The sequence below is a fragment of the Pelmatolapia mariae genome, linkage group LG16_19 (assembly GCF_036321145.2).
Source record: "Pelmatolapia mariae isolate MD_Pm_ZW linkage group LG16_19, Pm_UMD_F_2, whole genome shotgun sequence".
Classification (NCBI taxonomy): domain Eukaryota; kingdom Metazoa; phylum Chordata; class Actinopteri; order Cichliformes; family Cichlidae; genus Pelmatolapia; species Pelmatolapia mariae.
The window spans coordinates 753737-769088 of NC_086241.1; the positions used below are offsets into that span (position 1 = coordinate 753737).

The 15352-nt window shown below is 44.0% G+C and overlaps 1 protein-coding gene across 2 annotated transcripts; it reads left to right on the top strand.

Moving 5' to 3' along the window:
* The first annotated feature begins 695 nt into the window (after positions 1–695).
* ube2g2 (ubiquitin-conjugating enzyme E2G 2 (UBC7 homolog, yeast)) lies at positions 696–13512 on the top strand. 2 transcript variants are annotated; one of them, XM_063497483.1, is made up of 6 exons: positions 696–854; positions 2067–2102; positions 2220–2265; positions 10579–10697; positions 12432–12572; positions 12653–13512. In XM_063497483.1, the coding sequence occupies exons 1-6, from the start codon at positions 812–814 to the stop codon at positions 12763–12765; spliced, it is 498 nt and encodes a 165-aa protein (XP_063353553.1). In that variant the 5' UTR covers positions 696–811; the 3' UTR covers positions 12766–13512. The 2 variants fall into 2 exon arrangements, with proteins under 2 accessions (XP_063353553.1, XP_063353554.1); XM_063497484.1 differs by lacking the exons at positions 696–854; positions 2067–2102; positions 2220–2265 and adding an exon at positions 5825–6194.
* Positions 13513–15352: the final 1840 nt, after the last annotated feature.

A 15352-nucleotide genomic window follows, 5' to 3' on the forward strand; every position in this document is an offset into this window, starting at 1 on the left:
TCTTCACTCACTATGTGTTAACAGACCTCTCTGCACTAAATCACACTTGTCATTAATCTCTCTTCCACAGCATGTCTTTATTCTGTCTACCTTCTCTCACCCCAACCAATGGGTCCAGATGGCCCCACCCCTCCCTGAGCCTGGGAGGTTTTTTCCTGTTAAAAGGGAGTTTTTCCTTCCCACTGCTCATAGGGGGTCATATGATTGTTGGGTTTTTCTCTGTATGTATTATTGTAGGGTCTACCTTACAATATAAAGCACCCTGAGGTAACTTGTTGTGATTTGGCGTTGTATAAATAAAGTTGACTTGAATTTAATTTATTTATTTATTTTATTATTTATGTATTTGAGTATTCAACAACCACCACAAAACACATCTGCTGTGGCACATAAAAGCTAACTGTACAGAAAAGCAATCAGTTAGACCGTAACTTATTATTACATGCATACATCTTGATTCTCAGTCATCCAGGTAAGGAAATCAATTACATACATAAATTAAATTAAATAAAGACAAAATTGAATAAAAAGACTGTATAACATTTATTAAAGGCACAAAAACATTTACCTGAGTAAAATTAAGTTTACAATTAAACAAATGAGCTTAATTACTAAACAATTAATTTTTTTTGTTTTTAAATTTATTGTTTTTATTTTTGTCGACAGGGTGCGCTGTCTGCTGACACGCAAACTGAAATACGTTTTGCGCATGCTCAGTTGGATCAGCTGTTGGTCCGTTGCTCTGTGAGAACGTGAGAAACTGAGCCGCTTTTGTTTATTTGTTTGTTTGTTATTTTCTCCGGTAAACACGATGGCTGGCACAGCGCTCAAGAGACTTATGGCCGAGTACAAACGTGAGTAACGCGAGCCGCTTTCAGCCAATGGGAGGTCTTTTAATGTTAGCTAGCATGCTAAGCTAACAGCTCCGCTAGCGCCTGTATCTCTGTACGAAACTCCGTTAAAAGTTCGGTCGATTTGAGCTTTTCTTTGCTGTCAGCGTTTGTTCTTCTGTACCTGCGACTCAAACCGATAACCTGATGAATATCTGGACAGTGTGAATAATCCGGTGTCGGCTTTGTCTACCTGCAGTTTAAACCGCGGTATAATTTGGAGCTTATATAACGTGTTTGTGGCGTTATCCAGAATGTTCCATGTAGCTGCCGTGATGTAACTTTCAAAACTTCTAAAGTGTGATAAATGAACACAAAGTGCGAACATCATGTTTATCTGCTGGTTACAGGAGCACAGAGCGCAGGTGGAAAACTCGCTGCGAGGCTTTAGCGCTGCACTGACACGGCGGCTGATTTGCCTTTTCTGAGAGTGATACATTTGAAGGTTTTTAAGTGTAATTTGGTGCGTTGAGGGCTAACGATAAGAACTTTAACTGGGGGATTAGCCTCGGTACACATTCATATTTAGGCCTGTCATTTATTTAATGCGCTCATTTCAGGCTGCTACACTTTAATCTTGTGTAATAATGTGAATTCTGCACAGATTAGTCGATTCATTCAAGATTCAAGAACTTCATTGTCATGTACACCGCAAAACACAAATGGTTACGCAGAGCAATGAAATTCTTACTTTGCACGTTACCTTCACACGATTAAAAGAAAGTAAAACAGGCAAACAGTGCTTTGTGAATCTTGTAGCTTATGTGGGTGTAAACAGAATTTAAAGTGCAAGTAGTTGCAACACTGTCACAGTGATAATATATACAGAGTATATATTAAGGTGTATATGTAGAGCTATGTATAACAATTGCAACTTTACAGGTTAGGGGTAATTACAGTTGTATTATTTTGTGTATAAGTGTGCAAACTTGCAGATTTACAGTTATGGATAAACAGTTCAACATAGATCATTGTGGTAAATCTGATTGGTATTTAAGATAATTGGGAAGTCTTTTATAACTGCTTTCTTACTTTAGGCTGTTTTTAAATGAATAAATGTTAATTGTTTCTTCAACATGGGAAAGCAAACAATCCATCAGCTGTTTAAAAATGTGACTGAGCTGTGGACCACAGCAGAGGTCAAAGGTCACTCATCTTTCTGTGTTTGTATTTCAGAGCTGACTTTGAACCCACCTGAGGGCATCGTGGCAGGTGAGACACCAGAACACATCTGTAGCTTCTGCAGATGTGCAACGTGTTGTTCCAACAGTCAGACACCCGAGCAGTTCTGAGAGCAGGAGATTTAAAGGGTTTGTGTTTGCTGTGCAGGTCCAGTGAACGAGGAGAACTTCTTCGAGTGGGAGGCTCTCATCATGTGAGTACCCCGTCTCCATGGAAACACACGTTTGAGTCATTTTTGGGTGTTTGTATTTGTTTTGGAGTGTTATTGTGTATGTGTCAGTTATAACTGGACTCTCACAGCCACTTTATTGGGTACAGTTTACTAGTACTGGGTTAGAGCTACTTTAACTCTTAGGTGCTTGGCTTCAACTGGGTTATACAAGCATCAGAGGTTTTGGTTTGTGTGGACATGACATCTTCATGACCTCATCACACAGCTGCTGCATCCATGAATCTGTCGATGTGAATCTGAAGCAAAGGAGGATCCCTGCTTTTGGGTTGTTAATGCCAAACTCAGAATGTAGCAGCAGGAATCGAGACTCATCAGAGCAACCAGCGTTTTTTATCTTCTGCTGTCCGGTTTTGGTGAGTCTGAGTGAACTGCATCCTCCACTTCCTGTTCTTAAAGAGCCAGTGTACCTGCTGCTTCGGTCGTTTCCCACGCTGCTGGCATCGTCATCACACAGCTGCTTCTGTTTATACTCGCTGCTACAGCCCAGGAAGCCGCTGCAGTGTTCTCCTGAACAATTGGTGTTGCCACTCGAACGATTCCTCCACGTCATCGCTGATATAAGACCTGCAGCAGTGGCAGTCCTTGTCCTTTAGCTGGTGGGAGTGGCACCGGTGTGGTCTTCTGCTGCTGTAGATCATCTGTTCTAAGGCTCAGGGGTGCTCTTCTGCATACCTCGGTTGTTATGAGTGGTTATTTGAGTTTGTTGCTTTTACTATCAGCTTGAAGCAGTCTGTCCTCACACCTCAACCAGGCATTTCCCCGCAAGAGGACTGCTGCTCGCTGGATGTTTTCGGTCCTTCAGACCTTCTCTGTAAACTCTGATGCTTCATATCAGCAGTTTGTGAAACACCCAGACCAACACTCCCGTTCACAGTCACCTGAAGCACTTCTGTGAGCACCAGCATTTGTCTAATTTGGCTGTTGCACAAACGAGTTACTTTCACTTCTGTGCTGAGTGCTTAAAGGTCAGGCTCAGTCATGAAAGCAGTGACGGATCTCCATAGATCCACTAATCACACTAATTGCATTTAAAAAGCGAACAGTGCTGCACCCTCATGGCTTTAACCTCCCGTCTGCTGGGATCAGTTGTCTGATCCTTTTATTAGCAGCTGTTAGGGTTAGTAACAGCCTCACCTCTCTGTATTTGTTTCTTTAACCTGTTTCACACTTTATGCCAAACTCAGAAAGTAAAAACCTGCAGTTTGAGTCATGAAGTCACCCTCATACGTGTAAACCATGGCAACTAAACTCACAGGTTCAGTGTGACGATGACCGAGCGAGACCAGAAGGTGTCGCTGTTCTCAAAGTGTTGGAGATGAAACACAGCTATCAGTACACTCCCCAGTAACAGAAAGTTAAGGCAAGTCAGTGGATTATTGGCTGGAAGAAAACAGAGCAGGAAACAAGACAACACAAAAGTGTTCAAATTTAAATGCTGGGGAGTAAAAATGTGTCTTCAGGTGGATTTTAAAGATGTCGAGTGTTGGAGAAGTCTTAATCTGAAGACCAAGGCCTGGTCTACCTACAGAAACAACCAGGAGCATCATTCTCCATGAAGTGTGGACACAGCTGAGGACCAACAAAGATTTTCAGGTGTCATTTTAACTGTGAGGTGTGTTTTTAAAGAGGACATGAAACACTGAACATATCAAGGAGAATTTAACTGATCCTGCTCTCAGACTCTGACACAGATGTAACTGTCTGTGAAGCTGGGTTTAAGAAACAACAGCTTAAAGTTTTAAAAACATGTTTCTGTCAGTACGAACGTGACGTCATGTGACTGGTTGGTTGAGGCTAACAGACTCACATTAGTTTATGTTAGCTAACTAGTGACAGGATCGATACCTCAGAGGAAAATAAGGACATTAAAGCTAAACATCAGTGTGAGGGGATCACTGTAGTGCTGCAGCAGTGAGTTTATGTGAAACCAGGACATACTGTCCACTTTACTGTCTGTAGCAGGAAGTGGCTGTTTGGCTAGCTGCACTGAAACAGGAAGATCCATCTGTTAGCCGTGATGTTGGTGTTTGTAAAGGACAGTGTAGAGGAGAGCCTGTTGGCTGCAACCAACCAACCACCTGACGTCACGTTCGTACTGACAGAAACATGTTTTTATAGCTTCCAGCTGTTATTTGTTAAATCCAGCTTCACAGACAGTTACATGTGTGTCCGAGTCTGAGAGCTCAGTGGGGTAAATTAGCCTCGATGTGTTCAGTGTTTCATGTCCTCTTTAATACGCTGTTAGACAAAAACATTTCTTATCAGTTATTAAAGATGCTGCAGCTTCTTGCTGTCGCAGACCAAAATTAGTCTCAGCAAGAACTGAAGCAACAAGCTGCAGAGAACATCCGCTGATCCTGAGACTCTTCAAGGAGTCAGAAAACCGTCTGCTGAAGGTGTTTGACCTGTGACTGGTTCACACCGTCATACAGAACGTGTTTCACAGCCATATGCTGCAGTCATTATTCTGGTACAAGGGACACCTTTCATTTGCTCTCGCCTGTTCTGAGCAGCCACCTATCCCAACAAGTTTACCCAGAATGCACTTCTTTAAGTTTTCAGTGGTGAATTATCAGAAACGGATCAAACATGGGTGCGTGGCAACACTTGTCCCGGCTCCTCTATGAATTCAGAGATGCTTCAGTTACTTCCCAATGTTCACATCTGCTCAGAGAACAAAATCAGAAACAGAAGGTTCTGGTTTCTCACACGTCGAGTGTGTTCATGTCCATATCTCCTCTAACAGAGAAGTTACAGTGGATCTAAATCCATTACAACACCCCAGATGTGGACCCACAGCTGTGTACTCTGAGTACTCGGTGTGAAAGTAGACTGTCTGACTGCAGTAGATGTACAGAAGTTATTGTACCTAAGAAACCAACACGAACGTGATGTCAGTGAAGGCAGCGCCCTCAGTCTGTCATTAGTAACGGAGCCTTCTGTTGTTGTGGATGTTGGCGTGACAGCAGCTTCAGTCTGCCCTTCAATTTAACCTGGAGCTCGTTCTCCGGCCAACCATCCACATACCTGCCATCCCCCTGACCGATGACATCACCACGCCACACCCTATCATTACCGAGGTCATTACCTGAGCAGGTCGGTCCTCTGAGCTGCCCTTTGAGATGCTGTTTCTTCATGGGAAGACGTCTGAGCTGCCTGCTCATGTTTAACGGCTGACTGTTTTGTGACTCGCTGGTTAGTCGAAGATTCAGAAACAAGCTGCTGGGAGCGCGCCGACCCTCTGCCATGGCTCCGCCTACACTGATAGACAGCTGGAGGTGTTTTAGAGGCAAACAGGGATCACCTGTGTCAGACTGGACCCAGTATGCTCACAGATGAGCCGTTTGTGTTTTCGGTGCAGTCACTAGGCAGTGCACATGTGTGTTTTTGATCAAACTGCTCTCAGATCTGAAAGAACACGCGCCAGACGAGCGCTGATTGGTAGCACAGATAGCCAATCAGAGTGTGTGTGTGGTCAGTGATTAGAGCGGCTGATGGTGGAGGAGGTGAAGCCGAAGTAATCTGCAGACAGACGATCAGATCGGCTGATCTGCCTGACCTCAGATCTGTGATGTGCTCAGATATTCAAACGTCCTCTTGAACTCTGATGACTCAGAAGCTCCATGACGGCGTAACGATCATAAACACGCTGTGATACCGGCGCCGTGTCCTTGTGGCTGATACGGATCGGTGAGCTTCAAACAGCTGCTGCTGCTGCACACCGATCTGCAGGAGCAGAACAGCTTCTCCAAGCCGGTACAAAGAATTTGCTTCTAAAGGAACCGCAGGACGTTCTCCCCAAGTACCTGAAACTACTCCAACGGCTATGTGGGGAGCCGCTCCGCTATTTCTTCTGACAGGACGTTTTTCCTCCCTTTTCCATGAGAAAGGTACGCTGAGACCAAGTACAGCAACAACCCAATACTAACATAACAACAATAAGTGTAATGATAAGGAGATAAAGTCGGTCTAAAGAAAAGTATATGTCACTGTAGACTAGGGATGGGTATCGTTTAGGTTTTATCCGATACCAGTACCAAACCAGTACTTTTGAAACGGTGCTGGTGCTTAAACGGTGCTCGAACCGGTGCTTAAAGAATGGAGAACACAAACTTTGTTATCTTTTTACAAAAAAACAGCTGAACATGAGAGGTTTTTGGACAATGTTAGCCTTTTCTGCAGCTATAGGGGATTTATGGCATCACTCTTGGCTGGAAGCAGTGCTTAAACAATGGAAAAAACACAAACTTTGTCCAAAAACCTCTCATGTTTAGGTGTTTCCCTCTTTTTCTTTGGTCATTTTAGTCTTTTTGGCCAGGGTGAAGGGAGCGTCTGCCATCAAACAAGAAGACAGCCGCATGTAACTACGACGGTGTTTGCTAGTTCACCTTACATGCATTAATGTAATAACGTGGTTAGCCTACTCAACGTAAATTACACACGAACAACATTAAGCTACTCACGCAGAGAAGAACGGCTGCTGCTGCCATCATCATCCTCATCATTTCTGCTACACTGGCAGGGCTAGGGGCCAGGACTCTCCTCTTCGGGTTTTTGGGGGATGTTGCTAACTCCGGGTCCGATAACAGGCACCACACCCGCAGTAGATGTGCTTGGTGTGAGGTCTCGCAGCAAGCTGTCAAATACGGTGCATTTTTCGGCTTTTAACAAAATGCTATACGTCGCCAGGTGTTTCATCAGATTCGAGGTGTTACCTCCTTTGCACAGTATCACCTTAAAGCACTTGTTGCAGGCTGCTGAGTTTGCATCTTTTGCTGTGAAGTACAGCCAGACTTTGACCGCTTCGCCTTGGGCATTTTTAATCTGTAGCTCTGCTCTAAAAGAACGTACGTACCTGGGCCCGCCTACTACGCTTGCAAAGGTAAAATGATTGGCTAGAATCCAAAGTGTATGACATCTCAGTAAAAAAAAAGCACCGAAATGTGCGCTGCTTTTCAGTCTGGTTACTACCGTTTATGATACAGGTACCCAGGGCTCGCAAAATCGCTAGCCCGACGTCCCGGGGCTAGCGATTTTTCCAGTCGGGCTACCAGAATCTATCCCTGCCCTGCCCGTCGGGCTATCATAGGAAGGAAAAATATATGTCAATGCTTTTGCATTCTTTCAGAAATGTAGCTGGGTAAATATGTCATTGGCATCGGTGAACCACTGTCAATATGTGACTAGGGCTGCTCAATTAATCGAATTTTAATCTAAATTACGATCTGGGCTTTCAACGATCATTAAAAATGACCGAGCCGATTATTAGCACCTCCCTCGTGCTTTACTCTCGCGCTGCTCCGTGTGGCAAATCGAGCGCACCTCTCTGCGTTTCGAACACGCGTCACAACAATTAAGAGGAGCTAACAGAGGGAAGCTCGGAAAGCTAAGCAGAAGTTATTTGGAGAGGAGAGTGACTGCCGTTGGTTGAAAAGAGAGGTAAAAAACCCTTCAGTGGTGTGGAAACATTATGGGTTCGCGGAGTCAGACGTGGATCAAGTAGACATAGTGTGTAAACTTTGGTGTTGTAGCTGCACCACAGAGCGACATGGCAAAGTTCACTAAACATAGATGTTTACATTTTATTTTTTATATTGCAAACATTTGCACTGTATTTGTATTTGCACACTATTTTATACTATTTTTGACAATCTTTAAAGCCATTATTCAATACATTGTTATTGTTAAATAAATATCATCAAATAATCGAGATCTCAGTTTCAGTGAAAATAATCGTGATTATCATTTTTGCCATAATCGAGCAGCCCTCTATGTGACATATTGAAATCGCATTTGAATTTGCGCTTGTTTTTTGCTTTCACTTTGCAATCGCGCGAACTGTGTATAGAGAGCGACAGTACTGATTGGTGAGTGACGATAATTTGCGCACCAATTCCTCTGACATCGTCTTATCAATCGTTAGTTTACTATCAAACATGACAAGTGAAATCTCCCGCAGGAAGCTTAAACAGGGGTGCACATAAGTGGTCCGCAGGTGCGCATTCGCTGTCAAAATAAAAGACGCGCACAAGATAAGAAGTTGCACCCGTGTAAATAGTGCTGGGCGATATGACGATATATATCGTGTGGACGATAGAAAAGTGTCTATCGTGCCATTTGTCTTCTATCGTTTCTATCGTTTCTAACCCTAATTTTATAAATTATTACATAAAAAAGATCATTAACCCTTTACAACCGGTCGGAGCAGGCACACTCCGTTTTCCCTAACTATTTTTAAATCCCTGTAGAACTGGAACCACGTGAGGTAGCGCAATAATTTCTTTTGCATATGAAAACGTAGGAGTTGTACTTACATATTATTCCATTAGCTTGCCCTAGGTCACGGTTTCCTTCCACATATAGCTTTGCAAAAATTGCATAAAAAGTACTTCCAGCAACAAAAACATAATATTCCAGAAACACGCTTTGCCGATCCGATCAGCTGTTCATAACACTTACTAGTTGGAATATAAGTCAGCGCGAACTATCGCATGTCCGCCATTAGCTGTCCAAAACCGGAAGTGACGTCATTTCGCGGAAAATATAGTTTTTTAGCTTCAAAGCCTATGTTGGTGTTTTTAAAAGTCATGTTTGACTTTATGCTCTTCTGTATCGTTTCCGGGATGCTTAGAAGTCAAATTACACTGTTGGAAATAGTTTATTTTGATGCACATGCTGTGTTTTTGCAAATTTGCATTTATTTATTTTCATTTTTCCTGTGGTATATAAAATTTGTGTATCTCAAAAATAAAACTATGAAGACACTCAAAATAAATTTCTCGTGGTTGGAAACTATTTTGTGCAACTTTTTTGTATTTACAGTTTTGAGGGATAAGCCTCTTAAATTTCTCTAACTAGAAATATATGTAACAAAAAAAAAAAAAGATTTTCAATTTTTTTGTAGTTTATTGCACTTTTTTGCAATTTATGTAGTTACTATGGACTTAATACATACATATTATTAAACTTTGGGCTAGAACGGTTGTATTGATGTATAGCAACTTGAAATGCTCCCACAAATGGCACTACAGCATGTAAAATGTAAAGAAACTCTGGCGGACTTGGTTCTATGGTAGGTCTTAAAGGGTTAAATAGCCTGTGCAAATATATTAATGTTGTCTTCTCACTATACATACTCTTAACTTTATGCAAGAGAAAATAAAGTATAAAAAAAATGATATTTTTTGCAAAGAAACTCCGTCTTGTGGTTTTGCGACATGGTGCTGCTTTACGTGCACCCGGATTTGCGACATGCTTTATGGTAACTCAAAACAACTGCACCCTCTCCACTCGCTGTTTACAGACTGCATACTTTCCAGATGACCACAGGTCAGGTGGTATATCGTGATATATATCGTTATCGTGATATAAAATAATTCATATCGTGATAAATATTTTTTCCATATCGCCCAGCACTACGTGTAAATAACATAATGTTCTGCCGGGTGTGTTGTTGGTTTCCCTCGATTTCTGAGTCGACGAGCGCCTTTGTTACTGGGACCAGTAATTTTAAGAAAGGCCCCCATTAGAACCCATGAGAAATGGATTATTGCTCAGTCTGCAAATAACATACTAAAAATCAACCTGAAAAATCTGTTTAGAACAGCCTACTATATTGCAAAGAGTGAACTACCACTGGCAAAATTTAGCAGTCTTTGCAAACTTCAAAAAGCAAATGGCCTAGATCTTGGTTCCACTTGCCTCTTACCTGTGACTCCAGTGGAAATTTCAAATTCAGGATCTGACACAGACTGATTCCTGTTGTACAGTTCTTACAAGTTCATAGAAATTTCTGTTCAATTACAACCAAGTATTTGAGTTGATGATTGTAATTTTTATACAATATTGTAATTTGTGTTTCAACATTTTTTTGATTAATGTTTTGTTTCCGTTACAATATTATACATTAAAGTATAATATTGTAACGGAAACAAAACAGGAAACAAAACATATAAAAAAATTGCCCCCTTTTTTATTCGGGCTACTTAAATTTATTTTGGGCTACCAAAAACTGAAGAGTCCCTGCCCGAAGGGCTACCAGGGATTTTGAAATTTTGCGAGCCCTGGTACCCATCCCTACTGTACACGGAGCAGCAGCATTTACACAGCATGTTTACAGTCCAGCGTTCTTTCTAAGATCTTCTCATCATTTGGTCTGAACATCAGACCCACGTTATGTTGAAGTAAGTCACATACTGTGTTCTCAGAGTTCTTCAGGTGCTCTTTGGTTTCGTGCCCTGTGGGTCTCACGTGTACTTCCTGTGTGTGTTTCAGGGGTCCTCAGGACACGTGCTTCGAAGGCGGAGTGTTTCCAGCCATCCTCAGCTTCCCCTCCGATTACCCCCTCAGTCCTCCAAAGATGAGGTTCACCTGCGACATGTTTCACCCCAACAGTAAGTCCACCTGTGGCTGAGCTCCGCCCCCTCACCTGCACAGACAGCTTGTGTTCTCAAAGGGTTTTATGAAGGTTAAAGCTCGGTTCAGACTGGAGGTGTGTTTGTGGAGAAGCTGATGTGATGTTTATCCTCTCTCCCTCTCAGTCACTTTAATCCAGCACAGACAGTGAATCAGCGACGAGCTCGTGTTTTCACGGTTTTAGACCCGTTTAGAGCCTCGCGCTCAGGTTTTAACCCGTCGTGTTCACCTGAAAACAGACAAACTCTTAAACACACCTGGAGTAAACTCGGGTGTGCCTCAGGTTCCTGAACAGAACACGCTTGGTTTGCGTCTGTTTTGAAAGGTAAACAGACTGCAGTGACCCCCTCATCCATGTGACAAGTCATGTGACACAAGGCTGCGTTGTCACAGTAACGGCCAAATCTTCTGAGAGTCGGTTTGACTTCAAAGCAGTCATGTGACCAGTCACAGCACGTAGCACTAATGTGAACGTGCTGCTAGCGTGCTGTTAGCATGCTGTTAGCGCGCTGTCATTACTGCTGTGATTAGAGCGCTGAGCCATGATGTCACAGCAGGGTAACCGTCTGAGCACGCTCAGTCCTGATTAGAGGACAAGCTGCTCGCTGCTGGCCCATGATCACCACCCTGCACCAGCATGCCCCCGAGCTGAACTTCCTCCTGCAACTGTAGTGTCTGATCATCCATCAACAGCCTGCAACCGCCGCAGGTGAAACCCACGAAGAAGAAAACACTGAGCGGGCTTGAACCTCCTCAAAGGTGATGGAAAAAACACGTCTCAGGTTTCAAAAAGAAGAGAAAAAGTTTTCAAACTTTCTGAGCTGAACGTTTACTCACCATCTGCCCTTCATGGCACCGCTCGCACAGGTGAGAACAGGTGCCAGGCTGCCAGCAGGTGTCTGTAGGTCTACACCACCCAGCTCCTCTGCATCAAACCTGTTGTTTCATAGAAATGTGAAATATCTGAATGAGTAAAAATAAAGCTTGTTCTCCGTCCTGCATGGCTCCGGCTGCAGCAGGAGCTTTATCTTGTTTCCTGAATTGTTGGAAACTGAGATTAAAATATGAAATGATCAGATTAATTGCTCGGCTCTCGTATCTATTGTGTGCTGATAAAACAGCAGCTGTCAAAGCAGGAACGTCAGACAGCCGACAGGAAGCACTTTGCACACTGATAACAACGAGATGTTTGATGGAAACAGATAGCCTCTGAGTGCTGCCTCACCTGACGGGAGGCTTGTTTACCTGTCAGGTGTTGTTCTGCTGCACCTGTGAGGACTCGATGGCAACACCTGAGCCGCCGGGCGGCACTTTGAGGAGCAGATAAAGAACATCCTGTTTCCAAATATGTCCTCGCTGAAAGTGTTTAATGAAGTTTTTACAAAAAAATGAACCCCAAAAACTCAGAGAGACGCTCACATGACACGACACGCGAGTCTCAGCTTTAATGAAGCGTTTGAACAGAAACGTCTTAAAATCAGATTCACAGCATTCAGAAACATCTACCCATGCTTGTCGGGGGGTGGAGCCTGTCCCAGCAGCAGGTCCACCTGGACAGGTCACCAGTCTGGCAGCATTCGCACCTGTGGGCATTACAAACTAAACCTGTGTGTTAAACTGGTCGTCGTTAAATATGTTGGATTCTTTCAGATGGGCGGGCTGAGTCGTGCTCCCTTATTAATCATCTTCCTCCTCCTCCTCCTCCTCCTCAGTCTATCCGGACGGTCGGGTCTGTATCTCCATCCTCCACGCTCCGGGCGACGATCCGATGGGATATGAGAGTAGTGCAGAGAGGTGGAGTCCAGTCCAGAGTGTGGAGAAGATCCTGCTGTCTGTGGTCAGCATGCTGGCAGGTAATCACACACCTTTCTGTGATGTCATCATGTGTAAACCATGCTTCACCTGCGTACTCGGTCCTCTCCTCTCCTCTCAGAGCCCAACGATGAGAGCGGAGCGAACGTCGACGCCTCCAAAATGTGGCGGGAAGATCGAGAGCAGTTCAACAAGCTCGCCCAGAAGATCGTACGCAAGTCTCTGGGCCTGTAGAGATGATGTCATCAGCCCGCGCCCTGTGTGTGTGTGTGTACAGCAGAAACAAATGGCATGGACAGACACACACACACAGGGCGCTCGGTATGGACAGATCAATAAATAAACTGATGGATGGAAGCCGATCAAAGGACACAAACCAAACGCGATGACATCACCACCACCTTCACTCCGACAGCAGCAGCAGAAACGGCGCCGTCTCCTCTGCAGGACAATATTTATCAATAAATTCATGAAAAGATCAATTTAAACTTTGTTTGTATAGGATAGAAATGATGTTTTACCTGAAGCTGTTGTCCCATGGCGCCCCCTGCTGTGCCGCCTGGTGCTGTCAGTGTACAGTCGTCGACACAGAGGGGAGCCGGTCTGAAGTCCAGGAAGTTTCTCATCATTCCGATCTGGTTTAAAGTTCAGGGATTCAGACTGCTGACGGATCGAAAGAGTCCTGGAACCGCAGTACCCCGCCCCGCCCCCTGCTTCCTGTTTCTGTTCGTTTGCTGCTGTTGGCGAGAAATCGTTTCTGATCCGACTGGTTGATAAACGTGGACTCGGACTGGACGTCCGGTCGGACGGAAGCACGTCGGCTTCTCTCAGCAGGACTTCATGCACTTTATGTCTTCCTGAAGGAGGACGTCACGATGGTTCAGCTCGCCGAGGAGCTGATGGGAGCGCAGAGCTTTAGTTTGAAGGGTTTCTTTGAATTTGTCTGATTTAACAAACGATTAATAAAAAATACCAAGAGTAGAGCGTGAGCTGGTTATTCATTAACTCTGAAAGCAGGTCCAACATTTAATAAAGCTGCCTTTTTTCTCTCACTGCAGTTTTGTTCAAATAATATCAGCTGAGAAATGTAAGCCGAGTGTCAGCCCAGAGCCCGACATCTTCCTCTTTTTTGATGTGCTTGGGTTCAGACCTTCAGGGCTCAGATGTCACATTTCTAAATAAAGTGGCGTTTTCTCGAAGCGCCGCTAAAGCAGAAGCACCTATAAATGTCTGAGATCACATGCAGATTTAAACCTGGGCTTATCCTGGATCAGTCTGTTTTAACCTCGCTGCGACTCTGACTCAGCTCACGTCAGCGCTGAGTCAAGTCTGCAGATAAAAAGGACGAGTGCAGATGAGAGGGGTCGGCGAGGGAGGTGACATGCCATGGCAGCAGCTTCCTGTCTGGGCCTGCCTCAGACATAAAGACATGAAAGGAAGGCAGCATCAGTTACAGAGCGCAGGCAGCCCACAGCTCATGCAGGTAATCTGATTACCTGGTCCTGTCTGCTTAGCCCAGCTCTGTGCTGTCAGGCACTCTGTCACAGTTCAGAGTAATCCTTTATCTGACACGCCATCCTCTGTGAAACAAGCTGCTTCTCTTTAACATCCCACTCACTAAGGTCCTCTTTCTGATTGGCCAACTTCAGGAAGCCTGCTGAGGGGCAGCGCCCAGTGTTGTTGGAGAGCAGGGTGACGCTCACAGGGATCAGTCTCAGCCGATCCTCATTAAACCCCACAGACGACCTGATGACGTGAGGTGCAGTTACGATTCAGCCCAGCATGTGTCTGTCACCGAGCTGATCTGGGACCAGCCTGACCCTGGATCTGCTGCTGAAGACCCAGTCACATGACTCTGACATCACTGCTCCTCACGGCTAATACAGTTTGTTTGGTCTCTGTAAAAACTGTGTATGTATATGTGTGTTTCAGTTTTATATAACACAGCATGACTGCAGATGGTTTTCCTTTAGAAACACTTTGAGAGATTTTATCAGCTCACATTCCTCACACACACACACACACACACACTGTCTTTGCGAGGACTCTGTTCAGGGTCTTGAACCTTGTTGACAGTAAAACCTTCACCTCCCTGAAACAAACTGTGTGATGTGTGAGAGTGATCTGTGCTGATCAGCCCATCATACAGAATCACTGACTCGAACTGTAAGTTTTTACTTTTATATACAACATAATAAAACTTCACACAACATAAACATTTTAATATAGCATATTCAGTATATGTTACCACTGTGACAGTGTTGCACCTACCTGTACTTTAAATTCTGACTCCACACACACACGAGATACATCAGCACTTGTTTTACTCTATATATTATTTTCTAACTCAGAGTTACGTTTATTCTTATTTTAGTTGCAAAGTAAGAGTCTCGTTGCTCGGCGTATCCACTTGTGTTTTGTGGTGTATATGACAAACTTCTTGAATCTTGGATCTGAGGTGAGAGGTCACAGCATCCTGATGGGGGCGCTCTCTTGGATATTTTCACTGATTCTTTTCCTGACGACACCAAACTGCACAGGTAGAGCAGCAGAAACTCACCTGTGTTCAGTCGGCAGGTAAATGCAAGCGTGTCTCACCTGATTCTGTTCAGATGTGTCCGCTCTAAAGAGCCCACGCTGCGTGTGACGCTCCTCTGAGTTCATTTTGTCTTTTTTTATATCTTTGTGGCTCTTTTATATGCATTTAAATGGAAATCCTGTTTATACTGGTTATCATAACATTTGGAAAAATGAGCTTCCTGGATGATTCTACTTACAGTCTGTGTTGTACCTGTACTGAGGGGAGACGCAGGTAAAGGTG

Excerpts from the sequence above, each read along its gene's own strand:
- ube2g2 (XM_063497483.1), top strand. The coding sequence starts at position 812 with ATGGCTGGCACAGCGCTCAAGAGACTTATGGCCGAGTACAAAC. Across the intron at positions 2,103-2,219 it reads ACCTGAGGGCATCGTGGCAG|GTCCAGTGAACGAGGAGAAC; the intron begins GTGAGACACCAG and ends TTTGCTGTGCAG. Across the intron at positions 12,573-12,652 it reads TGTGGTCAGCATGCTGGCAG|AGCCCAACGATGAGAGCGGA; the intron begins GTAATCACACAC and ends CTCTCCTCTCAG.